Source organism: Vulpes vulpes, chromosome 8, assembly GCF_048418805.1.
Source record: "Vulpes vulpes isolate BD-2025 chromosome 8, VulVul3, whole genome shotgun sequence".
Taxonomy (NCBI): Eukaryota; Metazoa; Chordata; class Mammalia; order Carnivora; family Canidae; genus Vulpes; species Vulpes vulpes.
The window spans coordinates 2,144,800-2,171,262 of record NC_132787.1 but is presented as its reverse complement, the minus strand read 5'-3'; the positions used below and the strand labels follow the sequence as shown (position 1 = coordinate 2,171,262).

Here is a 26,463-nt window from a genome sequence, read left to right as displayed (position 1 = left end):
CATCACCCTCACCTGTTCCTCCTTTTCTGCCTTCTTTTGGATTATTGTTTTTAATTCCACATTACCTTATTTATTGTATTTTTAGCTGTGCTTCTTTGCATTATTTTTAATGCTTAGAATATATTTCCTCAACCTTTCAAGGCCTACTCAGACTTAATACTGTATCTCCTCAGATAGAAGAAAACCATCATCCTTTACGGTATAGCTGTAATTTGTACGTTGCATCTAATTACATTATAAATCCCACAAGATTCTAATACTGGCTTTCAATAGTCAAAAGTATTTTAAAGGAATTAAGAGGGGGTAAAGCCTCTTGTATTCACACAGCAATTTACTATTTCAGATACTCTCCACTCTTTCCTGAAGATCTGAATTCCCCTCTGGTATCATTTCCCCCCAGCTTGAAGAACTTCCCTCGGCTTTCATCGCAGTGTAGGGCTACTGACCATGAACTTGCCATTTTCTTGTATCTGAAAGTGTATTTATCTGGCCTTCATTTTTTTTTTAACAGCTTTGAGATACAATTTACGTACTGAACATCGAAGTGCACAATTCAGGGGCACCTGGGTGGCTCAGTCGGTTGAACATCTGACTTCACCTCAGGTCATGATTTTGGGGTCCTGGGATTCAGCCCACATGGGGCTCCCCGCTCAGTGGGGAGTCTGCTTGTTCTTCTCCCTCTCCTTCTACCCCTCCTCTAGTGCATACTCTCTCTCGAATGAATGAAATCTTTAAAAAAAAAAAAATAAAGTATACAATTCAGTGGATTTTAGAGCTCATTGGAGTTTAAAGTTCATAGAGTTAAGCGAACATCATCACAATCAATTTCAGAATATTTTCATCCCACCAAGGGAAACCCCACACTTTACAGTAGACATCTCCCATTCCTCCCATCTCCACGGCCTTAGGTAGCCACTAACCTCTTTCTGTCTTCTATAGATTTGCCTATCCTGATCACTTCATAGAAATGGAATTGTGCAATATGCTGTGTCTTATGACTGGCTTCTTTCACTCAGTATAATGTTTCGTCCCTGTTGGGTGGCACGTATCAGCACTTGGTTCTGAGGCATAGAATTCCAGAGTGACCCATTTTCGTCATCTGTCATTTAAAAAAAAATCTTGTCTTCTGGCCTCTATCATTTCTGATAAGCTCATGGCCATTCAAATTGTTCCCCTCTATGTGGTGGGTGACTTTATTCTAAATGCTTCCAAGATTTTCTAGTTGTCGGTGGTTTTCATCATGTCGACCATAAGCCAATGCAGTTTTCTTTGTACTTATGCTGCTCAGGGTTTGCTGAACTTCTTGAATCTTAAACAAATGTGGGAAATTTCTTGAAATATTCTTCACCACCCTCTCTCTCGCCTCTCCTGCTGAGACCTCAATAACATGTTACATCTTTTCATATTGTCCACAGGTCCCTGAGGCTCAGTTCATTTTTTTCCTCCATCTTTTTTCCCTCTCTTTTTCAGATTTGGTCATTTCTATTGATCTACCTTCAAGTATAGAGCTCTTATCCCTATTTTGCTGTTAATCTCATGAAATTTATTTCAGATACTGTATTTTTCAATCCTAACATTTCCATTTAGTTTTTATATTTCTCTGCTGAGTTTTCCTAACTTTTCATTCATTACAAGTATATCTTATTTTATCTCAATGAGCACAGTCATACCAGCTGCATTAAAGTCCTCCCCTAATCATTTCAACATCTGAGTCATCTTAGGGTTGGCCCCTGTTGACTGCCTAATCCCTTGGGAATGGGTCACATTTTCCATGTTCTTAATGTGTTGAATGACTGTGATTGTATCCTGCGCATTGTAAATGTTATGTTATGGAGACTCCAGATTGTGTTAAACCCCTCTGTTGTAGGCAGAATAATGGCCCCTAAAGATGTCTGAATCCCTGGAACCTGTGAAAGTGTTATGTCACATGGCAAAGGAGAATTAAGGCTGAAGATAGAATTAAGGTTGCTAATTGGCTGATCTTAAAATAATACTGGATTACCCAAGTGGGCCCAACGTATCACGGGGGTCCTTAAAAGTGAAAGAGGGTGGGGAGTGCCTAACTGGTTCAGAGGGTAAGACATGACTCTTGATCTTGGGGTAGTGAGTTTGAGCCCCATGCCGGGTATAGAAATTACTTTTCTTAAAGGTGAAAGAGGCAGAAGGGAAGTCACATGAGAGTGATCAATACAAGGATTCAACCTGGTGTTTCTGGCCTTGAAAATGGAAGAAGGGGACCATGAGTTGAGTCAAGGCATTATATGGAAGCTGGAAAAAAGCAAGGAAACAAATTCTCCTGGAGAGCTTGCAGAAGGAATGCAATCCTGCCAGCATTTTGATTTCAGCCTAGCATAGTTCATTTCAGACTTCTGACCCAGAGCCATAAGAGAATAAATGTGTTGTCTTAGGCCACTCAGTTTGTGGTAATTTCTTACAGTAGGAACAAGAAACTAATGTATCCTCCAAAGGTGATCATGTTTTTTTTTTTTTTATCTTTATTTATTTATGATAGTCACAGAGAGAGAGAGAGAGAGGCAGAGACATAGGCAGAGGGAGAAGCAGGCTCCATGCACCGGGAGCCCGATGTGGGATTCGATCCCGGGTCTCCAGGATCACACCCTGGGCCAAAGGCAGGCGCCAAACCGCTGCGCCACCCAGGGATCCCGGTGATCATGTTTTTATTTTAGCAAGCAATGAAATTGGTTAGACCCAAACTGCAAACTCTCACTTGAAACAGACAAGCAGCTCAGATCTTACTTTCAATTAATTCTCTCTCTTTCTCTCTCTCTCCCCCTTTCTTTTCTCAGCTGAACTGTTTACAGCCTGCTTTAGGACTCAAGGACCAGCCAGATACTGGGGCAGAATCAACATCAGAACTCTCTCTTCCTTACAGGATTCCCTCTCACTTTGTGGGAGCAGAGACTGTCCTGGGCAATGCCTTCTTAACAGCAGAAATGCAGCAGATTTTCTAGTGAAGCTTGAACCATCCTGTACCACACCTGGCTGTAACACCCCACGTTGGTACCTTTTTCCAAGTTTCAGCTCCCATCCAAAATCTGCTGGTCTTTGTTCCACAGCTTTCAGATAGCTGTGGGGCTTTTTTTTTTTTCCAGTTTATTTTTACCTTTGAGAGAGTTAATCCTCTAGGAACCTATTTACCAAAACAGAAACAGAACCCCTATATAATCTTGATATATATTTAAAAGTAACCTTACAGTCAAAACTCAGTGATAAAAAGACTTACATTTCAGAGAAATACATATCTTTAAAGCACTGATATATTTTTGGGTTGTGAGGACATAAAGCAGCAATGATAATTTGATTATTTCAGCTACCCAAGCTTAAATGAACCATATTCCATTATTAATGGATTAACTTAGTCCTGGTTATCTAAGAATTATCTTTGCCAGCTTTACCAGAAGGAAGACCATAATATCCACAATTAGCATCACAGATTCACAAAATGACCAAAAAAAGGTTTTTTTAATCATCTAGTTTAATACCCTCATTTTACAGATTAGGCTACCAAGGCTCAGAAAAAACAAAGAGAATGCTTTAGCTAAAATTTGTTAATTAGTGTACTTGAGATTTTTTTTTTTTTTTAATGTAAAGCTTCCAGGGGCACCTGAGGGGCTCAGTCAGTTAAGCATCCAACTCTTGATTTCAGCTCAGGTCATGATCTCAGGGTTCTGATCAAGCTCTGTGCGCAGCAGGGAGTCTGCTTGAGATCCTCTCTCCCCCTCTCCCCTTCTCCCCCCCCCCCAAAATGAATAAGTAGATCTTTTTGAAAAAGACAAATGATGGGGATCCCTGGGTGGCTCAGCAGTTTAGCGCCTGCCTTCAGCTCAGGGTGTGATCCTGGAGTCCAGGGATCGAATCCCACATCGGGCTCCCTGAATGAAGCCTGCTTCTCCCTCTGCCTGTGTCTCTGCTTCTCTCTCTCTGTATCTCTCAGGAATACAAAAATAAGATCTTAAAAAAAAAAAAAGACAAAGAAAAATGTCCAGCTTCCAGACATAATTATTTATATATATTAGGAAAACGGGAGTTTTCAAAAGAAAATTTAGACAATTTCAATTAAATTATTATGTGAACCTCAAATACTAAATTAACCCAATTAGCTTAGTAAACTCAGAGTCCGGAAAACAAATATAAATTTACATGCATTCACTTGTTTGCTTTGTGGGTTTTTTTTTTTTTTTTTTTAGATTTATTTATTTGAGAGAGCATAAAGGGGAGAGGGAGAGGGACAAGCAGACTCTCCTGTGATCAGGGAGTCCGAAATGGGGTTTGACCTTGGGATCATGACCTGAGCTGAAGGCAGATGTTTAGCCCACTGAGCCATCCAGGTGCCCCCTGTTTGCTTAATTTAGTTTCCAAACATCTTTCTACTTCTGACTAGTCTAAAGGAAGTAATCTTTTTTGCTTTATTCCTGTGAAAGAAGCCACTGCTTTTAAGGGCTGTGTTTTCTAGTTCAAGAATAATAAATGAATCCAGGCATATGAGTCAATATGCATCATGATAACTTCTTAAAAACCACCTCAGTGAATATAAATTCCTTGAAAATCTGACTTCAGCACCAGAAAATACATATTGAGCACCAACAGTGTTCCACATGCTGATGCACAAAGAGCACAAAGATAATCAACATAGATGTCGCCCTGAAGGAGCTGATAGACCAGGAAGGAAGGCAATTTAAGGACGAAGGTAACAAGTGTCAAAAGGAAGGTGAAGGCACAGTCCTGGTGGGGTTCAGAGAAAGAAGCTTGGAAAAAGCTTCCTAGAAAAGGTAACATTAGAAGAGCCTCAGAAAGATAGATTTCTTTGCTGACCCATTCAGTAGTGAAAGAGGAAAAAGTATTCCAGGCAGAGAGAAGAGCAAAGAGAGAGAGAGAGAGAAAAAAAAAAGACTCAACATTAGGAAAGCACAAAGTATCCATGGCTGGAACATAACAGAAACAAGGAAGGATAGATAGTAGGGAATAAGTGCAAACCGGTCATTTGTGGTGGAGTAAACACAACCTTCCATGTCTGCCTAGACCACATAGTCATAGAAGGTAATGGGTGGGGAAATGTGTTCTGACCTATGCTATAGGATAATAAATCTGGGGGCTGCATATAACATGGATTGAGGCAGGGGAAGTCTATAGGCAGGAAAACTCGTTAGGAACTAGTATAGTGGTCAGGGTGAAAAATGACAGGGGAAATAATAGGAGCACGGAAAAGAAATTATCAAAATCAGACACTGCAAATGTCAAGACTTGGCAAATGATTTTTTTTTAAGTATTCTTGTTTTTAAGATTTTATATATTTGAGAGTAAGAGAGATAGTGAGAGACAGCACAAGTGAGGGAGGGGAGAGGGAGAAGCAGCACCCCTATGGAGCACAGAGCCCGAGGTGGGGCTCCATCCCAGGACCCTGTGACCATCACCTGAGCAGAAGGCAGACGCTTTACTGAGCCACCCAGGAGCCATCTCCACCTCCCTTCCCCCAACCCCACTGCTCGGAAGTGATTTTTGATAACCACTTTCTGACCCACAAAAAATGAGATAAGAAATGTTTACTGTTTTAAGCCAGTAAGTTTTAGAGTAGTTCATTACATGACAATGGGTAATTAACAGTTTATTCCTTCTGGATTTCTTCAGAACAAATGACACAAAGTGGTTACCATAGATGTATTTTGTGATTTTAACAGTTTTACTTATTATTATTATTATTTTTTTTTTTTTTTAGTTTTACTTATTTTTAAGATGTCTTTGGGAAACTGGAAAGAACATGGACCTGATAGCTCTGCCACTTGCTGGCCATGTGCACTTGGGTTAGGCTACTTATTGTTTCTGAGCTTCAGAGTCATTATCTAAAAATAGAATTATTTACCTTAGAGGACCACTGTTGAGAATGCAATAAGCTAGTTTGTTAAGTGTCTGATATAACTCCTGGGATATATTAGGTGCTTGGTCACTATAAGTCTCTCCCTAACCCACACGACCCTGCCTCATCTAGCTTTTCTGTGAACTTTCTAAAATCTATTGTCCCCAATGGCCAATGCTTTTTTTCTTAATTTTCAAGTAACATTCCCTTTTAATGGTCCGAACCGGAAGAAATACAGAAACTCAGGCCTTACCCTACTCCTATTAGATTGGAATCTAACTTTCAACAAATTCCCCAGGTGATAAGTAAATTCAGTGAAATATGACAAGTAGTGGACTAACCTAATATGACCAAAAAAGAGCCTATACACTTCTCTGAACCTGCCTCACCCCAGGCTTTGCCATGTAAGTAAATGGGATCATCCAGGTGTTAATGCCAAAAACACAGAGTCTTCTTTGATAGCTCCCTCTCCTGTTCCCCTCTCATCTAACGAATCAGCAAGTCTAATTCCAAAATATATCTGCATCTGTCTCCTTCCATCCCTACACTCACACCTAAGCCACCATCTTCTCTCACCAGGACTACAGGAGCCAGGCCAACTTATCCGGGTATAGAAGGTACAGTAGCTGGGCTCCACCATAATTTTAGGGACCCTCAAAAACATTTTAGTTTAAAATCATAATAAAAAACAGGGATCCCTGGGTGGCTCAGCGGTTGAGCATCTGCCTTCAGCTCAGGGTGTGATCCCTGGGTCCCGGAATCGAGTTCTGCATCGGGCTCCCTGTATGGAGCCTGCTTCTCCCTCTGCCTGTGTCTCTGCATCTCTCTCTCTCTCTCTCTGTGTCTCCCACGAATCAATAAATAAAATACTTTTTAAAAACTATAATAAAACAGGGCAGCCTGGGTGGCTCAGCGGTTTGGTGCCGCGTTCGGCCTGGGGCGTGGTCCTGGAGTCCCGGAATGGAGTCCCACGTCAGGCTCCCTGCATGGAGCCTGCTTGTCCCTCTGTCTCTCTCTGTCTCTCATGAATAAATAAATAAAATCTTAAAAAAAAAAACCTATAATAAAACAAAGGTTTAGGTCAAAGCATGTCTTCATGTATAACATTAATATATTGGCCAGAAATCATAAAGTATAATTCTATAGTTAATTGTGCTGAATTTTTATGTATACACTGATGTAACCACCTCCCACATCAAGATACTACGTCATCCTTTTCAAAATTTTATTTCAAGTCATGACATTAAATCGTGTAACTTTACTGCATAAAATCGCACAAAATCCTTCCATGCTTTCCCACTCCCCTTGGAATAAAATCCAGGGACCCCCTAGGTGGCTCAGTGGTTGAGCATCTGCCTTTGGTTCAGGGCGTGATCCCAAGGTCCCGAGATCGAGTCCCACATTGAGCTCCCTGCATGGAGCCTGCTTCTCCCTCTGCCTGTGTCTCTGCCTCTCTCTCTCTCTCTGATGAATAAATAAAATCTTAAAAAAAAAAAAAAAAAAAGGAATAAAATCCCAACTCCGAAACCTGGTTTACAAAGCCTCACGTGACCCAACTCCCCACTGCCTCTCACTGGGCCTTGCATCACTCTTCCCCTTCCCTCAGCATCCCCCAGCTACCAGGCCTTAAATGCCTCGACTGGTCCAGGAAGCTCCTACCCTGGAGCGTATGACCTGCCTGCATCCTCTGCCTTCTTCTAAAGCTCTTCCTAGGTATGAGCAAGAGGCGGCTGGCGATCTGTAACCTGGATCTCTTTATTTTTTTTTTTTTTTAAGATTTTATTTATTCATGAGCGACAGAGAGAAAGAGAGGCAGAGACCCAGGCAGAGGGAGAAGCAGGCTCCATGCAGGGAGCCCGATGTGGGACTGGATCCCGGGACCCAGGGATCACATCCTGAGCTGAAGGCAGGTGCCAAACCGCTGAGCCACGCAGGGATCCCTACCGGGATCTGGTTAAACGTCACCTCCCCAGAGGCCTTCCCTAGCCAGGCCACCTAAAGTCGCACCCGATCACCTGTGAATCCAAGCACCTTGAAATCACCTGCAAAGTGTTCATCCTTTCTCAACATTCATTCACAGCTTCCGGTCTGTCCTTCCCTCACTTGGACTAAGAACGCCCTTCGCAGCTGTGTTTCCCGTCGAATCGAGAAATGCCAAGAATCGTGCCTGACACGTGGCAGGTGCTCCACGAAAGCTTCCCTGGAACGACATCCTGATACAGGATACGACAACCTGGAACAAAACGCAGCGTTAGGGTGAAGGGCTACGTAGGCCAAGGCCCATGGCAATCAACTTGCTCCGTATTTGCTCCTTATTCCTTCTTTTTTTTTTTTTTTTTTTCTCCATCCTTACGCAAGACACCGGGTTTGTTTCGCTTCGACAAAAAGCAATCAAAAAAAAAAAAAAAACAAAAAACGTTCAGTAACTTAGCCACATGCGTCTCCACACGTGGAAACACCAAAAGTAAAGAAACTCAGCATCTTCCCTTTCCCCCAAAGCCAATCGCAGCGCAGCATCCCGCGGCCCCAGCCATCCAGGTCCCGCCCGCCCGGCCCCGCCCCTTCCGCTTACGCTTACGCACCGCCCGGAAGTCCGCCGGCCCTGGGGCCCGCCCCCTCGCCCGCGCGGAGCCCTGCGTAAAGCGAGAGGGACTTCGCGACAGCCCAGGCCCCACCCCTTTGGCCACATGTCGCGCAGGCCTTCCCGTCGGACGCCGCGCCGCCTCCTCGCGCTGCTTTACGAACCCAGAGCAGCGCCGCCCCGCCCCCTCCCAGTTTCGCCTCTCCTAGCCCGACGCTCCCGCTATAATCACGTGATCGCCTCATCCGGGTCCTTTGCGTTCTCTCTCCCTCTCCCAACATGGCGGCCTCAGGTGAGTGAGCGGCCGAGCGCGGCCGAGGACCAGGCTCGTCCGCCGCCCTCCGAGCCTGATCCGCGGGTTCCCCGGAATCGGGGAGCGGGCGGCAGCGCTCTCCTTCGGACTGCGGGGCTGCGGCGGGCCGGCGGCTCGGCCACGTGAGGTTATCGCCTCGGGATGTCGGGGGGGGGAGGGGACGGCGTCCTTCCCCTCCCCCTCACACCCTTTTCACCCCGTCAGCGCGAGGTTGGAGCGGGGAGGAACGCCGGCCTCCGGCTGGGGCCCGAGCGACGGGGCGCGGCGAGGAGGCTCTGCGGGAGGCGGGGGCCTCCTCGTGGGCGGTTGGCGCGCGGGCGGGCACGGCGGGCTACGTGTGCGAGGCGCGAGGCCGCGGCGGGCGGGGTGGGGGCGGGGGGGCGGTTAGAACGCGGGCGGGGAGGGCGCGGCGCGCGTGCGCGGTAGGGCGGGCGAGGGGCGCGGGCCTGGGGCGCGGCGGGGCCGGGGGCGCGGCGGGGGCGCGGGCCTTGCCCTGCCTCCCGCCTGCCCTTGCGCTTGCTGCGCTCGGGGTCGCCCGGTGCGGCCCGCGGCCCGCTGCTCCTCCGAGGGTGGACGTCGCGGGGGTGGGGGTGGGGGTGGGGAGCCCGGTGCGGTGCGCCCACGTGTCGGAGCAGCGCGAGCGAGGATGGAGACCCAGATGGTCTCGAGGCCTTTCTTTCTTTTTTTTTTTTTTCCCCCCCTGTCTCCTTCATCAGTACGCCTTTACTGATCAGAAAGCAAGCCAGGCATGTTCTAGGTGCCGGGGAGGGACCACAAAAAAAAAAAAAAAAAAGGGGGGGTGAACAAGATCAGATCCCTTGACAGCTTCCATTTTGGTGTATTTTGATAGGTCCGATAGTAGAAGTCAGCTTTTCTTTCTCTCTCTCTCTTTTTTTTTTTTTTTTTTTTTTTTTAACTACTGGGGAGTGCTTTTAAAATACTAGTGGATACAGTTGGGGTATTTTTTTTGTTTTTGTTTTTTTGTTTGTTTATTTTAGAGGACTTTGGAGTAGGGAGTATCAGGCAGTGTCCTGCAAGTCTGCGTTTCTCAAGGACTTGGCGATGGGCTTTGGAACATTTTCAGCATTCGCTTTAGTTTGGGGGATGATAATTTATTTCTCTGGCATGATCGTGGGTGCTGCAAAACATTGCTTGCTATCCCTAAGATACTCATTTCTCATTAGAAATGGATTTTCTGGGGATTCCCCGGGTGGCTCAGTAGTTGAGCGTCACCTTTGGCCCAGGGCGTGACCCCGTGGTCCCAGGATCGAGTCCCATGTGGGGCTCCCTGCATGGAGCTTGCTCCTCCCTCTGCCTGTGTCTCTGCCCCTCTCTCTGTCTCTCATGAATAAATTTTTTTTTTTTAATTGACTTTCTCTGTCAACCTAGGACACTAAAAATTAGGTATGTTTTTGGAAAATGTTGGGGGAATTGAGGTGCACTTGAATATTATAATACTTTTCATTGGTGTAGCACCTGACAGTTGACCAGGCACTTCTGTGTATGTATGTTCTCATTTGATCCTCTGTTAGATAACGTGGGCAGATGGTGGTATCTCCAGCAGAGAAAGATGAAATTGTTCAAGGTCACATGGCTGCAGGTAGCAGAGCAAGGTCAAAATCTTGGAAACTCCTGACTGTCCTCCATTATCAACTTGGAAATTACAAAGTTGGCTTCCATGTGATCGTATTTTGGGGATCTACCCAAAAACTTTATCTGAATTAGAGTACTTATTTGGCCTGGATTTGCCATCTTGACGGCTTGGTGCCATAATTTAGTGAAAAGCCCATAATTCGTTTTTCACTATAACGTGGCTTTTTTTAGGGGTGGAAGACACGTTGGCAGTCTGTGCCCTGCATTTTATAGAACTGAGTGAAATCTAGACTAAAGGGATTTGCTTGGTGTCCGCTTCTGTTCTTCCACATTTACTCTACCCCCTTTTTGAGTCCCTCATCTCTTTACTTTGGTTCCATAAATCTTTTTAGCTTTGTAGTATGTGTAAGAAACAGTATCTTGAGTACGAGGTTACATCCGACAGTCTGCCCTTGGGGAATTTGGTATTTATCAGACTTTTCCCACTTTGCATCCTTTCCAGTCTCATTGGTTTTGTTGAGTGGCCAATATTACCAGATACGGCCATGGTAATGAGACTAAAATTCTTGGTGTATTTTCAATATACTTCTTGCTGATGCTCAATGTCTTGTTGAAAGTATATCTTATATTTTCTCAGTGAAAATACCCTTGATATGATAGAACTTCACAGGCCCCTTGTAAATGAGACCAAAAAATTCTTTGCAGCAATACCAGTATCCAGTTGACCCCTCATCAATTTTCAAGAACCAAAAGTGTCCCAGAACGGACTATTGAACTGCTCTCCTTACTTGAGACAAATGCTTTCAAATTGGAAATAGTGGTTGTATGCACAGAAGGCCTTTCACTTGTATAGCACTTGAAAATGTCATATGTGGCATCTTGTTTAATTATTTTCACAGGGATGGAATAGTTGTTTACATACAGTGCTTTTCCTTAAAGAGTAACATAGTTTCATTATATACTGTTCACATACAGGTTTCCCCTGCTCTCCAGGGGTAGAGCATTTTGTAAACTGGAATGGCATAAAGCAAAGAAGCGATGACCATTAGTTTTTAGGGAAATTTTTTGGAGCATTCCTGGTACCTTGGGGTGTATCTTGCTAACAAGATAAAGCACAGATATTCACACAGTTCAAAACTATGGTAGTTTGATGTTGAGTATAATTCTGGGGGAATGAGCTTGAATGTGGCACACTGTTGAAAGTGTGTGCTGCCTGCATTATGGCTTATAGCAAAACACCTGATGCTGTTTTTTGTTTTGGTAAGAGCAAAGATCCTCTCTAGGTTTCTTTCAGTTAGGGAAAACAAGTAATGATGTAAGTCTTTCATAAAAGCAAATGGCATAATGCAGCCTTTTGAAAAGCTAGGGCTGGGGATCCCTGGGTGGCTCAACGGTTTAGTGGCTGCCTTTGGCCCGGGGCATGATCTAGAGTCCCGGGATCAAGTCCCGCATCGGGTTCCCTTCCCTGCATGGAGCCTGCTTCTCTCTCTGCCTGTGTCTCTGCGCCTCTCTCTCTCTCTCTCTCTGTGTGTGTGTGTCTCATGAATAAATAAATAAAATCTTAAAAAAAAAAAAAAAGCAAGGGCTACCTATATTACTATTTTTTAATTCCATTCTCTACCATATGTTATTCTGGGAGCAGGATACCCAGATTCAGAAAGCCAAAACTATAAACTGTATGAAAATTTAAATGCAGATAAAAGGAGAGTGTCAAAGTGAAACAGTGTTTCTAAGTAATGTAGTTCTTAAAAAATATATATGTATACTTTTAGGGGTGCCTGGGTGGCTTGGTTAAAGCATCTGACTCTTGATTTCTGCTCAGGTATTGATCTCAGGGTCATGAGAGCACTGAGTCAGCTTGAGATCCTCTCCCTCTCTACTCCTCCCTACTCACTGACTCGTGCACACACTCTCTAAAATAAAAATAAAGTCTTTAAAATATATATATATATCTTTTAGACAGCTTTTTAAGTTCAAATTTACATACCATATGTGTATGGCTTGACAGTATATCCTACCACTTTGTTCATATTAGTCGCATAGCAGAATGTATTCACTTTTCATGAAGATGGGGGAAAGAATTAACCTCGGAGTATTGGTTTTAAAAATTAAGTGCATATTTCTAATTAATTATATGTGTGTACACTTAAGTGCACACACCAAAGTCAATTTGTGTTTTTACATCAACAACCATAGTGAGTGTGGAAAGGTAAGGGGAAGGCAGTATGGCATTTTCCTCCGACTGTCAATATGAAGAAGTTGAGTCATGTAACTGAATTGGTGAGGTCAAGGTGGTGCAGCTTACTCTTACTTGGCTTTTATTCTCTACTGTGCTCAACTGTAGTGCAGTAAGGTGAGGCCTGTGGACATTATGATATTACGTTGTATGAAACCTCATGGCTGGTTTTAAACAGCAGCATAATTAATTTAGTTCTAGGCACTCTAGTATAGGTGGACTGAGTGCATTTATACGGTATTGTTTCTTTAAGGGAACATTTGTTTATCATTATTCGTTTTTAATTCTGGAAGATTTGGCAAGATTCACTTTCCAGAAAGAAATGCCTTGCCGTATTAGAAGTCATTTCTTCCACCACCAGCCCCCAATCTGTTTATTTGTATTTACCTATTCTAAACATAAAAATGAAATCATACAACGTGGAGACTTCTGTTACTAGCTTCTTTAATTTAGCATATTTTCAGGGTTCATATATTGTGGGATGTATGGGTACTCATTCTTTTTTATTGTAAAATCTGTTGTATGAATATTTACATTTAACTTATCCATTCATTGTTTGATGGGAATCTGAGTTTCCCGTTTTTTCCTATTATGAATAACGCTGCTGTAATCTTGTATGGGTTTTTATGACATTTTCTGACTTCTTAGCCTGTAGATACTAACATTCAGAAGAATTGATAACCGTATAAAATAAGTGGGATTTAGTCTGACAAGATCTAAAATTAAGGAATGTAAGTTTTGACAGAGCCTCACATGAATGTTCGGGCTTTGTGAATTCTTCCTAAATAAGAAATAATAGCTAAAGATGGAGAAGTACATCTGCATTGTACAACAAATAAGCTTTATTGCTTATAGTGCTTTAAGATGTCCTTTTGAAATTAGGATCTAGCAGCCAGTCAATAGACTTTGTCACTTCAGTATCTGACATTTGCTGCCTTTGTTGCTAATACAATGCAGTGGTAAAAGGAAAACATTCTGAGAAAACTAAAGGAATCCTATATTTTACATACAGCAGCCTGATAATCCTGAAGACTCAGTATTGCAGTCACTTCTGGTAGTGTGTTTTATACAGGGCTAGCATCTCCTTTTGTTTGTCCTTTATTTATTGATGTGAAGCCACCACTTAAACCAATGTTTCTCAACCAGGAGACAATTTTGTCTCACCCGTCGAGGAGTCATTTACAGTGTCTGAAGGCATTTTTGGTTGTGACAGCAGGGTGGGGGTTTTGATACTAGCCTCTGATGAGCAGAGGCTGGAGATGCTGTTAAACATCTTACAATGCACTGGACAGCCCCCACAACAAAGAATTACCCAGCCTAGAATGTCAGTGGTGCAGAAGTTGAGAAATTCTAAATAAGAGTTAAGCTGGTTAGTTGTTTTAAGATATTATTTATTTATTCATAGAGAGAGGCAGAGTCACGGGCAGAGGGAGAAGCAGGCTCCCTGCAGGGAGCCCGATGTGGGACTCCATCCCAGGTCTCCAGGATCAGGCCCTGGGCTGAAGTCGGCGCTAAACCACTGAGCCACCCGGGGTGCCCTGTATTTATTTTTATATCTGTTGTAGGAAACCCTGTTTATTAAGGACACAGATGTTTTTGTCTGCAGTTTAAGGACAGGTAGACTGAAAAGTTTTGTTTTGTTTAAATTTTTTTTTTTTGACTGAAAAGTTTTTAATGCTATCTTTTAAGGTCTTTTATTTAACCTGTACAAGTATATAAAGAGCTTCACAAGTACCTGGTACTTGTTCAGTAAATTGCAGTTGTGATTAAGTCAGCAGACAGGATTTAGTAAAATTTCTAAGGTGTGTGTGTTTTCCCTTAGTCTGTGTGGGTCTGGCCTTAAATAATTGAGACACTTACTGTTTCTTACATGAGGTAGTTGGTTTAACTTTTTCACCAGTTCACATCAGATTTAAAGAAATTAAGAGCTGGACCAGTTTGATCACATGGCAAGTGATTATCAAGAGAAGACTTGAAATCCTAAGCGTGTAATGGGCCTAGATAGATATTGGAGGAGCTAAGGGCATGGAGGATTTAGATAACATCATCGTTTCTCAGTTATTGGAGTAAAATAGAATGGAAAAAACACTAGCACCCACTTTAGTTTGCTGATTTTACTTTCTAAGGGCTGGTTAGTTCCTTTAAATCTGTTTATATTTGTACTAAGTCCGTGCTGCTGGTAGATTTAAATGAACATAAGTTACAGATCCTGTGAAAGAATTTTACCCTGTCTTTAAATGAAGACTGCCCATCATCCAGTGATTTCTCAGCCAGAAGGTTTTGGAGGGGACAGCAACAGAATGAGAGAGAAAAGGGAGATGTATGGTTTAAAAGATACTCTGAACCAAACAGTGCTCTAATTTTTTTTTTTTAAGTTACGGTGTTTACTTTATTATTTTGAAATTCTCAATAACATAAAAGGAAAGGGGGATTTGTTGGTCAAGAGTTGGGGAGAGGGGGTTAAAAAAATCAAGAGATAAAAGTTGAGAAACCCTGATCTAGAAAGTTGGTAAAAGCCAAAGTCAGACCAAAGACAGGTTAATTCTATATTCTGCTGTTTTGATATTAGATATGTATATAGAACAAGGGGGACAGGGGTGCTTTAATAAATTATTATTGTTTTTATGTTGAACTTGACCTCATGGACTGACCACCAGTTTTATATTTATTTCCCCAGTGACCAGGCAGATCAATAATTGGGTATTAGCTGATGGTACTAGGTTAAGCCCCATGAGAGTAAGGCTCTCTAGGATCATATTAGTCCCCAACACTTTTTCAATTAGAGGATGTGGAAAGGATGAAAATAAGCCTGTACAGTGTGAACATTCTACTTCAGAGGCAGGCTTTATATCTTGTTCACATTTGCTTAATAAATTTTTCCCAGGCCTTTGCATATAAACCAGGTGTGCAAAATTGATAGCTACAGGACCCAAACTCTGGATAACTGCTTTCTTTCATAGCATAGAATAGATCCAAAATATAATCTGGTTAATCAGAAATGATGCTTTTATTTATTTTTTTTTTTTTTAAGATTTTATTTATTCATGAGAGAGAGGCAGAGACACAGGCAGAGGGAGAAGCAGGCTCCATGCAGGGTGCCCGACCTGGGACTGGATCCCAGGTCTCCAGGATCACACCCTGGGCTGAAGGTGGCGCTAAACCGCTGAGCCACCCAGGCTGCCCAGAAATGATGCTTTTAAAGCAGGATTGGTATTAAGTCACTTGGAAGAATCATGGAAACTACATCCAACACTATTTTCCCTCAGTATTATTGCACCCGAGTTCATCTGGTTGGCACATTGAGACCATAATGCCTCAGGTTCTTAGTATGTCCAGAAGTCTGTTCATAACATTCATAGCAAGCAGGTCACATTTATTTCCTGAAAGTTGGGTGGGGTTTTTTGTTGTTGTTTGTTTGTTTGTTTGTTTGTTGAGGTGGGGACAGAGGGAAAGAATCCCTGCTGACTGCAGAACACAACGACACAGGCCTCAGGCTCTATCCCACCACCTTGAGATCACGACCTGAGCAGAAACCAAGAGTCAGCCACTTAACCGACTGAGCCACCCAGGAGCTCCCTGAAAGTTGGATTTTTTAAAAGAAAGGTGCCAGATGAGAGAGCATCCTTTGGTTAAACAAATGGTTGCATCATGTTACAAATTCTTAGTCTTCTTGGATTGAAAATGAGATGAGAATTGGAACATGGAGGAGGAACTCATGATTATAAAAGCCACAAAACTGGTCTTTGTTAGAACAAAGCTGCTTGCTTTTTTCTTATCATGTAGGGGCTGCTTTCAGGAGTCAGTTTTAGGATTTCAGTCCTTTTGGCTCTTCTGCAGTAGCCGCTGACTGGTGCCATCTCAGAAAAAGTCCTGAGAGATAGTTAAAGAACCGAGATCAGTCCACTAAAAAGAGCCACTTGGAAATGTGTAAAGATTTCATAACCACAGAAAACATTTGAATGTGTTCGTTCTTAGGGGTTACTTATGCTTTCCCCTTAGTACCCTGTCTCATCTTTGTAGTGTTAGGGTAGGTGAGGAATTTTTTTTTCCCAGCAGGCAGAGAAGTCCAGCTCTGTAGAGTCTTACATTGTGAACACTTTAAAATGACAGTGAGTAATACACTTTACCATGGTTATGGTAACCCCTGCCCCTCCTTCCATAGAACTAATAGCAAGCTCTTAGGGGCTGAGGCTCCTGTGGGAAGAGGTCTAGATTTGGTATCCAAAACCCTGGGTTTAATTCTAGCTCTGCTATCTAATATCTCTGTAACTGTAGGATAGTCATTTAACCTCTCTGAGGCTTAGTTTTCTTTTTTGTAAATTGATAGTAATGATTCCTACCTCATGTGGTCATTTTACAAGTATCAAACAATCCATATAAATGCCAAAATGAGTATGTTCTTAGGGGTAGGAGCTTTGTTTTAGTTCTTTGTATACCAGGAGCAGTGAATATAGTTGCCTATCTTTTTTTTTTTTTTAAAGATTTTATTTATTCATGAGAGAGAGAGAGGTAGAGACACAGGCAGAGGGAGAAGCAGGCTCCATGCAGGGAGCCAGATGTGGGACTCGATCCTAGAACTCGGGGATCATGCCCTGGGCCAAAGGCAGACGCTCAACTGCTGAGCCATCCAGAGATCCCTAGTCTCCTGTCATAAACACAAGTAGTTACTAAATTAAAATTTTCCAATGATATGTGAATGAATATAGTAGAAATAAAAGGTTGATCCCACCTGTCTTAATGCTGAAACTTTCTAGACCCTTCATACATAAGCAAATTCATTTTGGCAGTTTTCACTGAGTTTTCTTGCCATATGCCAGTGTATCATGCTTTGTCCTCATTTATATCTGTATAGTATGCCGTCTTGTCTTTTGGTGGCTCTTCATGTTGCTTTAACAGTAGTGCACTGTACCACTCTTTAAATACCCAAGGAAATGATAAACAATCTTTCTTTTTGCTTTTTTAAAACAGCAAAAAAGAAGAATAAGAAGGGGAAAACTATCTCCCTAACAGACTTTCTGGCTGAAGATGGAGGGACTGGGGGAGGAAGCACCTATGTCCCCAAACCAGTCAGCTGGGCTGATGAAACAGACGACCTGGAAGGAGATGGTAATTTTTTTTTTTTTAAATTTCCCACAGTGCTTGGAGTTTTCATTCTTTTCAAGGCCAAACCCGTTCCATAGTAATAGTTCACACTTGTATTCTGAAAAGAACCTACTCATTTTGTAGAACCATAAATTTTATGTATAGAATTTAAGGTTTAGGCTTTTGAGAGTTTATGACTGGGGGCTGAACAGATTTTTCTCAGGGTATTATTATTTTCTTTGCAAAGTTGAAGACTAGACTACTAATGTGACGTTCTGATATCACAATGTAATCTGCAAGCTGTTTATATTTCAGAACCAAGAAATAATTTCTTCTGGGAGCTATTTTTATGAAGTCGGGGGTAAACAAAATGGTCTGAGGAACGGGATGGGATTGAGTTGTGTTTTGTTTCATTTTTAAGAGGAGGATAAACCACGAAGAAAACACTTTGTCCACCCAAAAAGTTAGGAATATGAGAGTTGTCAGCAGTGTTTAAATACATCTGGACTGAGAGGGACCCGGGTTTGAGTTCCACCTCTACTAGGATTATCATCTCCTGCTCTGCCATCTTTGTAAACTTGATCAAGTTATTGAATATCCCTGACATCTGAGTTTCCTTTTCTGTAGAAATGAAACAACCTCACAGGATTATTAAAAAGATAAGATGGGATATAATGAATATATAATACCTGGCTCATAGTAACATTCCATTAATAGTTGTTTCTTTTTCTTTGCTGCATAAGGAAAAAGAGTTACAATAATGTCAACAAAAGCCTGGGCCTTCAAAGGCCTCAAAATACTTAGAAACCAAGAGATAGTGAATACTGGTTGCATTGTTAACCTGGTTCTGACATTTCAGTAGCACTTTCTCTGTGTAAAGTGCCCTTGTTTAAGTGCCTTTTTATTATCTGTTTCTCTGTGTAGCTTATTTAATCCTTGGCATTTACCATGGGTCCTCATCCTACAATAGCAGTAAGGGAAATTTTCTCTAATTTTTTCTGTTTACTTTTCTATCCTAGTTTCAACCACTTGGCACAGTAATGACGATGACGTGTATAGGGCACCTCCAATTGACCGTTCCATCCTGCCCACTGCTCCACGGGCTGCTCGGGAACCCAATATCGACCGGAGCCGTCTTCCAAAATCGCCACCCTATACTGCTTTTCTAGGGAACCTGCCCTATGATGTCACAGAAGATTCCATTAAGGAATTCTTTAGAGGATTAAATGTAAGTGTAAAGGTTTAAGGAAGTAACTGCATATGGAGACTAGCATATTGGTAGTGACAGTCTGAATTTCTAAGCTGGGAAAGGTTCTAAGGCTGTCTCTAGACTTGGAAGAAATGAGTATATAATTGATGAAGTGGTGTTCAGGCACTTTGAGAATGTTCTCATCCCACACCAATCAGATAGTCTTGAGCTTTAGTGATGCAGAGCCTTAGTGATCTCTCAAAAACCTACACCTCTTCTCATTAAGAATCTTCAAAGTGATATACCCAGGAGCACCTGGCTGGCTCAGTCAGTGGAGCCTACTCTTGATCTCAGGTCATGAATCTGAGCCCCACATTGGGTATATAGATTACTTAAAAAAAAAATAGACCAGTTATGTTGTAAGATTCAAAGTTTCTCTGAACTCAGTCATTCTGTTAATGACACTCAGGCTTATATCAAAATCACTTTTTAGTTTTACATATGAATACCTTTAACTGAGAAGATACATAATTTACATTAGCAAGAATGTGCTAAAATTATTAAAGGTTCTTGGGCACCTGGGTGGCTCAGTCGGTTATGCATCTTTCTTCGGCTCAGGTCGTGATCCCAGGGTCCTGGGATTGAGCTCCATGTTGGGCTCCTTGCTCAGTGGGGAGCCTGCTTCTCCTCCCTCTGCCTGTTGTTCCCCTTGCTTTAGTGCACATGAGCTCACATGTTCTCTTTTTCCATGTCAGATAAATAAAATATTTTTAAAAAAGATAAGTTTCTGTGAGCTTGATGCCACATATAGTGCAATTCACAGTGTTTATAGGCATGCTTAAAAAGCTTAAGGGAGGATGTTTGGAATGCTGATCTAGAAGATTCCAGAATGATTGAAAAGTGAATATACAAGTGCTTAGGAGAAGCTGTATTTTTCAAACTTTGATTTAAAAATAGTTAGGACCCCTGGCTGGCTCAGTCAGTAGACCATGTGGCTCTTGATCTCAAGATTGTAAGTTCAAGCCCTGCATTGGTTATAGAGATTACTTAAAAAAAGAAAATCTTTTTTAAAAAAGAAAGAAAGGTGGGGCGCCTGTGTGGCTTAGTTGGTTGAGCGTCTGCCTTTAGCTCAGGGTGTGATCCCGGAGTCCTGGAGTCGAGTCCCACATCAGGCTCCCTGCATGGAGCCTGCTTCTCTCTCTGCCTCTCTCTGTGCATGTATCTTATGAGTAAATAAATAAATCTTAAAAAAAGAAAAAGAAAAAGAAAAAAAAAGATATTTAGGACTTCAAAAATCAGAATGAGTCACAATTTCCAGTTCTCTTGGGTTTTTCTCCAGGGTCCAATGGCAACGCATTAAAAAATACATTTCCTTGGGGTGCCTAGCTGGCTCAGTCTGTAGAGCATGTGACTCTTGATCTCAGGGTGGTGAGTTCAAGCCCCGTGCTGGGGATAGACTTTACTTTTTCTTTTAAAAAGTGCATTTCCTCTAAAGATCTACTCTCTCCTCCACTTTTACTTTGTTTTTTGACTCCCTTCTGAGATCCTGTTCTCTGTATGGGCTACTAGCTTTTATGGCTGGATTTTCTGGCATGATTTAAGATTTTATTTTTAAATAATCTCTGCACCAAATGTGGGGCTTGAACTCCCAGCCCTGAGATCAAGATTTGCATGCTCAGGGGCCTAGGTTGGTTCAGTTGGTTGAGCATCCAACTTGGTTTCAGCTGGGTTGTAGGATTGAGCCCTGCCTCAGGCTCCACACTCAGCAGGAAGTCTGCTTGAGAATTCTCTCCCCTCTGCCCCTGCTCTGGCCCATGTGTTCATTCTCTCTCTTTCTAAAATAAGTAAAATCTTTTTTTTGTTTTTTAAGATATTATTTATTTATTCATGAGAGACCCAGAGAGAGGCAGAAAAGCAGGCTCCGTGCAGGGAGCCCTACATGGAACTCGATCATGGGACCCCGGGTCACACCCTCGGCTGAAGGCAGGTGTTCAACTGCTGAGCCACCCAGGGATCCCCTAAAATAAGGAAAATCTTAAAAAAATAAAGTCTCATGCTCTACTGACTGAGCCAGCCAGGCACCCCCACAGTGTGATTATTTTTTTGACTACCACCTATAAATCTTCCTCTCTGTACAAATAGGTAGTACAATTAGAAGGCTGACCTGTTTTTTATTTCACTTTCTTGGCCTCTTCTATAGAGTGTTAAGTAACCTCTGGCCTATTCAGAGCTTTTCACTGTTAATGCTCTAGAACTGGATTTGGAGCTACTTCTACCTTTTATATTTTGTCCTTTTCCTGCTATCTTCAAGAGTTGAGTTAAATTAGATTTTTTTTTCCTTAAACTAGAATTTAAAGAGGCTATAACAAAATCTGTATGTTGGGAGTCAGAATAAATGATCAGATCAGTGATGTAGAAGAATATAATTTGAATACATGCAAAATACCAAAGAATTGAAGTAAACGGGTAAGAAAACATGTGGAAGCCCTCAAAAAGCTGGCCAAAAATAGTTTAAAATATTTGGAAATGAAGAGTAGTATGTACCTTGTAAATAACAAATACAAGTTAGTGCCACGGAAAGTTTTATGAAAATTGAAGAGAGGGAATCCTGCAAACCTACAATTAGAAAACACAAGGTAACCTCAAAATCAGGTTAGTATAAATTTTTCCTGTACTTTAAGAGTAAAAATGCAATAGTTTGCCATCTTAGAATTAACAGGAGGTAGGGTTTGTGGGGATTTACAATACAGCGTTTGATTCAGTAAAGCATTGGTTAATATATGAGTTGACTAACATTTCTCAGGTAAGGGCTCCAAAAAAAATACACTACCTAGAAAACTATGGCAAAAATGGAGTCAAATTTCTGAAATAGAAATATACATATTAAAACCAAGTACAGGGATCCCTGGGTGGTGCAGCGGTTTGGCGCCTGCCTTTGGCCCAGGGCGCGATCCTGGAGACCTGGTATCGAATCCCACGTCGGGCTCCCGGTGCATGGAGCCTGCTTCTCCCTCTGCCTGTGTCTCTGCCTCTCTCTCTCTCTCTGTGTGACTATTAAAATAAATAAATAAATAAGTAATTAAAAAAAAATAAAACCAAGTACAATATAAGCATAAAGAGATAAACTGTGGGATGGGCAGTTAGTTGCTCTTTATTGAAAAACATCTAAAAACTAGACTTGTAAAATGAGGCAAAAGTCAGGGACTCAGAGACTACCCTGAACTCATGTTTGGGGTTTTTTTTATTTTGGGGGATATTTTTAAGGGTTAAATTCATAATCAAATCGGGAAGGTTTAATGGCATAGAGTGAAGTCTTCTATCTCTTTGCACTGCTTTCTCTTCTGGAGACAGGATCTTGTGGTTTGGGTTTTTTGTTGTTATTTTAAATAGGCTCTAGGCCCAGCATGGAGCCCACTGTGGGGCTTGAACTCAAGACCCTGAGATCAAGACCTGAGCAGAGAATAAGAGTCAGACACTTACTCTGAGCCACCCAGGCACCCCAGTTCTTGTGTGTTCTTTAGAGAAATTCACTGCATATGCAGTGGTTAGGGGGGAAAGAGACAAGATGGGCAAGAACACTTAATTGGGAAATGTTTCTTTACTCCTTCAGATCAGTGCAGTGCGTTTACCACGTGAACCCAGCAATCCAGAGAGGTTGAAAGGTTTTGGTTACGCTGAGTTTGAGGACCTGGATTCTTTGCTCAGTGCCCTGAGCCTCAACGAAGAGGTAAAAGAAAGAAAATAAGGTGGGGAGTTTGAGGGGTGGGAGCTAACCAATCTTATGTTTATCAATATGTTTTTGGTTGGGTCACTAGCTATTTCAAAGTATTTCATAGTATCTACCCAAAAAAAGCAATAGTGTAACAGTTAATATTCAACATCTAGCAAGTCTCATTTTCCTCAGGCAAGTTCAACAGACTCCAGTAACTCAGGGAGGTAACTTAGGTGGAAAATAATGGAAGAAACCCACCACACCAAGTCTTTAATAGAAGCTCTCGTTCATTCATTCATTCGCAGCTTTGTCTCCGCTCTTAGGGCTTTGCTCTTTCAAAATAATCTTACCAGATCAAAGGAAATAGAAAAGTAGTGTTAATCATTTTAGTGTTAAAGGCATTATCTGGTTTTTAGGGAAGTTACTGGTGTTTTTGATAATTTTAAGAGAGTTTAGAAACGTTTCTCATTGGGATGTCATTTGTAATAGGGAATCTCTCAGGAAAATGACAGTAAACATTTAGTGCTTCTGCTTTTTAACATTGCCCAGAGATATTTTTCTGTCCAGACACACTAGAGATTTAGTAGGAAAAGGAGATTGAGCTGTTAATACATTCAGGGCTATGAGGATTAAATCTAACTCTAATGACAGTTTGAGTGATTTGTGTCATGCAGTGATCCTTAAGATAGCCCAAGCAGGATATTGAAGCATTTAGTTAGTTACCTATTAGTAATAGAAATTTCTAGTAAAGGACCTGCATTTTTTTTTTTAAACTTCTAGTGACTAAAAATCAAACTAATTATATCTGGGAAGGAAAAGGACTCCCTTTCTCTCTTTTCATTTGACACAGTTTAAATCAATACCTCTTAAAATACTCCTCCTGTCTCATAATTAAGTACAACCATGGTAATCTGAAGGAAATGTCAAAATTAAATATATGAAAAGCTTAAAGATGCTCCAGAGTTTTTCTTCTCAGATCATTTTTAGGTTTTATTAACATGACTAATTTTTAACTTCTCAGTCTAGATAAGGGAAAGAATACCATATGGTTTCATTGTTTGAAATTTGCTGTATTATTTTTATTATGTAAAATGCTGTCATGGTCCAGACTTAGGAGTTTCTTTGTTTCTAGAGATTTCATCATGGTGATATTTAATATAATCCTAGGTGTTTTCAACTAAAATTCATTGTTATCCTTCTTCAACTGTAGATTCTACTGTGAAATGAGGAAAAATCAGCAGTAGAATTAATTGGGTTCAAAGTGTATAAGTAATGATGTGGGAAAGGGAAGTCAGAGGGTGTCCTGGAGGAACTGATTAATCTGAAGGTAATACTGAGTGAAAGAACTTGAGATAATAGAGATCATAATTACTGCGCTTTTGCTGGTGCATAGTAGGGACTCTGCAAATGTCTGAATGAATAATTGCTCTGGACCCAAATATGCCTTTTATTTTAGCTAGTTGCCACACTTGATAAATTGCCTTTGATAGTTAAAAGGCTAATATTGTGGAGTACAACTTTATAAAAATAGTAAGATGCTTGTTGTGACGTTGATATAAGCCCAACTCTAAATTTGTTAATTCTAAGGGGTTATTTCAGTTTTCAAGTCTTTATAAAGGATTCTTTAGCCAACAAATTGGAGTGTTGGCTAGATTACAGTGTTTTTCCTTTATCTTCCTTCCCCCAGTGCTTCTGCTATGCCCAGACGTTCAAGGTCACTCATGGGATTTGTGCATAATGGGGCAAAAGGTTGGTTAATGTGGTCCTATGCTCTCAGTCTCTAGGTAACAGGAGAATTCGAGTGGACGTTGCTGATCAAGCACAGGATAAAGGTAAGAAAGCTGATAGAAATCTTTGTTTTGTTTTGGTCCTAGGATGACAAAGCAGAAGTACCTCTTCTCAGAAGTTTTTAATAGAGGTGGAGAGCATAGGCCTGCTTGAAACTGGAACACTAGTTCTCAACTAAGATGATTTTGCCCCACAGTGGACATTTGTCGACCTGTGGAGACAGTTTGGGTTTTCAGAACTGAGGAGTACTGCTGACCCCTACTGGGCAAAATACAGGGGTTGATCATAGGATGCACGTAGGACAGACCGCTTGCCATAGCAAAACACTAGTATTGATTGAGCTGGAGAAACTGATTGATCTAGTAGAACATTTAATATGTAATAGATTAGGTGTACCTAGGAGCACCAGAGGGGCTGATTCATTTTTACTTCAGGGGCTCCTAGCCTGTACACAAAAAGAGACCAATAAGCATTAGACCATGTGAGGAAATGAATTACTCGGTTCAGTTGAAGATGCACTTACCGGACTTGGGGCAGCTTCATGGTGGTGCTGAAACATGAGGAGGAAATCCAGTGTATTGGAGGAGGGGTCTGAACATATGAGAAATACCGGGCAGAAGATTTTGTGTGCTAACTTGTGTTTTTTAAATTTATATATCTACAGACAGGGATGATCGTTCTTTTGGCCGAGATAGAAATCGGGATTCTGACAAAACAGATACAGACTGGAGGGCGCGTCCTGCCACAGACAGCTTCGATGACTACCCACCTAGGAGAGGTGATGATAGCTTTGGAGACAGTAAGTTTATTTTTATCAAGTGAGTTTCTTCTGTGTTCTGGGGACTGTTTTGTAATAGGACAAGTGTATGAATGTAAGTGATCACATTAGTGGAAAGGGAGCAGTAGACACAGAAAAATTTTATAATATCCAAAAGAATTGATAGATGCAGAAGAAGAATTTGATAAATTTAAATTTTAAAAAAAAAAACTTGCTAGACAACAGATGGGAGATTTTTCTCTTTGGAGAAACAGTTGTTTAGGGGGCGCCTGGGTGGCTCAGTCAGTTAAGTATCCAACTCCTGATTTCAGCTCAGGTCATGATCTCAGGGTCCTGAGATCGAGCCTGTGTGGGCCCCTGGGCTGGACATGGAGTCTGCTTAAGATTCTCTCCCTTTGTACCCTACCCAAAGTACTACTAAAATAATGTAAGAACAATTGTTTACAAAGAAACCCAACAGCCGTCTGCCTTTGGCTCAGAGCGTGATCCTGCTTCCCAGGATGGAGTCCCGCATCAGGCTCCCTGCATGGGGCCTGCTTCTCCCTCTGCCTATGTCTGCTTCGCTCTCTCTTTCTCTCTATGTGTCTCTCATGAATAAATAAATAAAAACTTAAAAAAAAAAAACCAACAGATCTTCTAAAGTAAGGCACTAACGAAAGTTCAGCAAGATTGCTGGGTTAAAAACATTATACAAAAGTTAGTTGCATGACCAACAGTCAAAAATGGAATTTTTTAAGGTATCTTTTAAAATAACTAAATTCATTCTCTCCAAAAATAAGGGTCTACCATATGCTAGATAGTGTTCTAAGCTCAGGATATAGTGGTGAACAAAACAGACAAAAATTCTATCCTCATTGGATGTTCTTTATACTAAGGAGAAAAAACAGTGCTCAAATAACTAATTTAGAGAAAAGAAAAGGGAAATAGAGAATGTTATGGGGTAAGAGTTGGAGTGAATCAACAACTTTCACATATACTGCTGAAGTACAACAGAAGATAAGCAAAACTTTTATGGGGAAAACCAGGCAACTTTATTGAAATACATGAAGAAAGAACTCTACTTCAGTGAAGAAACTATGAGATAGTGGTTTGTCCATATAACGTAACATACAGATAATGATCCAGATAAAATTCAAAATCTAACATTGAGAGGGTAAGACAAAATTGTGTAAAAATTTGAAAAAACTATCATACAGTGTTAATACATAAGTTCCAAAAATGTATGCATGGTAACCTTCATGACCATGAGTGAGAATAGAAGGGAGCCCTTTAGCTATGTTTGTAATCCTACTAAAAAAACTGAAGTAAACACGGCAAAT

The 26,463-nt window shown here is 41.4% G+C and overlaps 1 protein-coding gene across 4 annotated transcripts in view; it reads left to right on the top strand.

Annotated features, from left to right (window-relative positions):
- Positions 1–8,455: 8,455 nt before the first annotated feature.
- Positions 8,456–26,463, top strand: part of EIF4B (eukaryotic translation initiation factor 4B) — a 31,392-nt gene continuing 13,384 nt past the window's right edge. The window contains exons 1-6 of one of the 4 annotated variants that reach the window (XM_072765211.1): positions 8,456–8,745; positions 17,564–17,701; positions 18,697–18,905; positions 22,477–22,593; positions 24,356–24,410; positions 25,031–25,165. In XM_072765211.1, coding sequence (XP_072621312.1) covers positions 8,733–8,745; positions 17,564–17,701; positions 18,697–18,905; positions 22,477–22,593; positions 24,356–24,410; positions 25,031–25,165 — 667 coding nt within the window. In that variant the 5' untranslated portion in view covers positions 8,456–8,732. The remainder of the gene's footprint in view (positions 8,746–17,563; positions 17,702–18,696; positions 18,906–22,476; positions 22,594–24,355; positions 24,411–25,030; positions 25,166–26,463) is intronic. The other 3 variants (XM_072765210.1, XM_072765209.1, XM_072765208.1) reach the window with 3 other exon arrangements.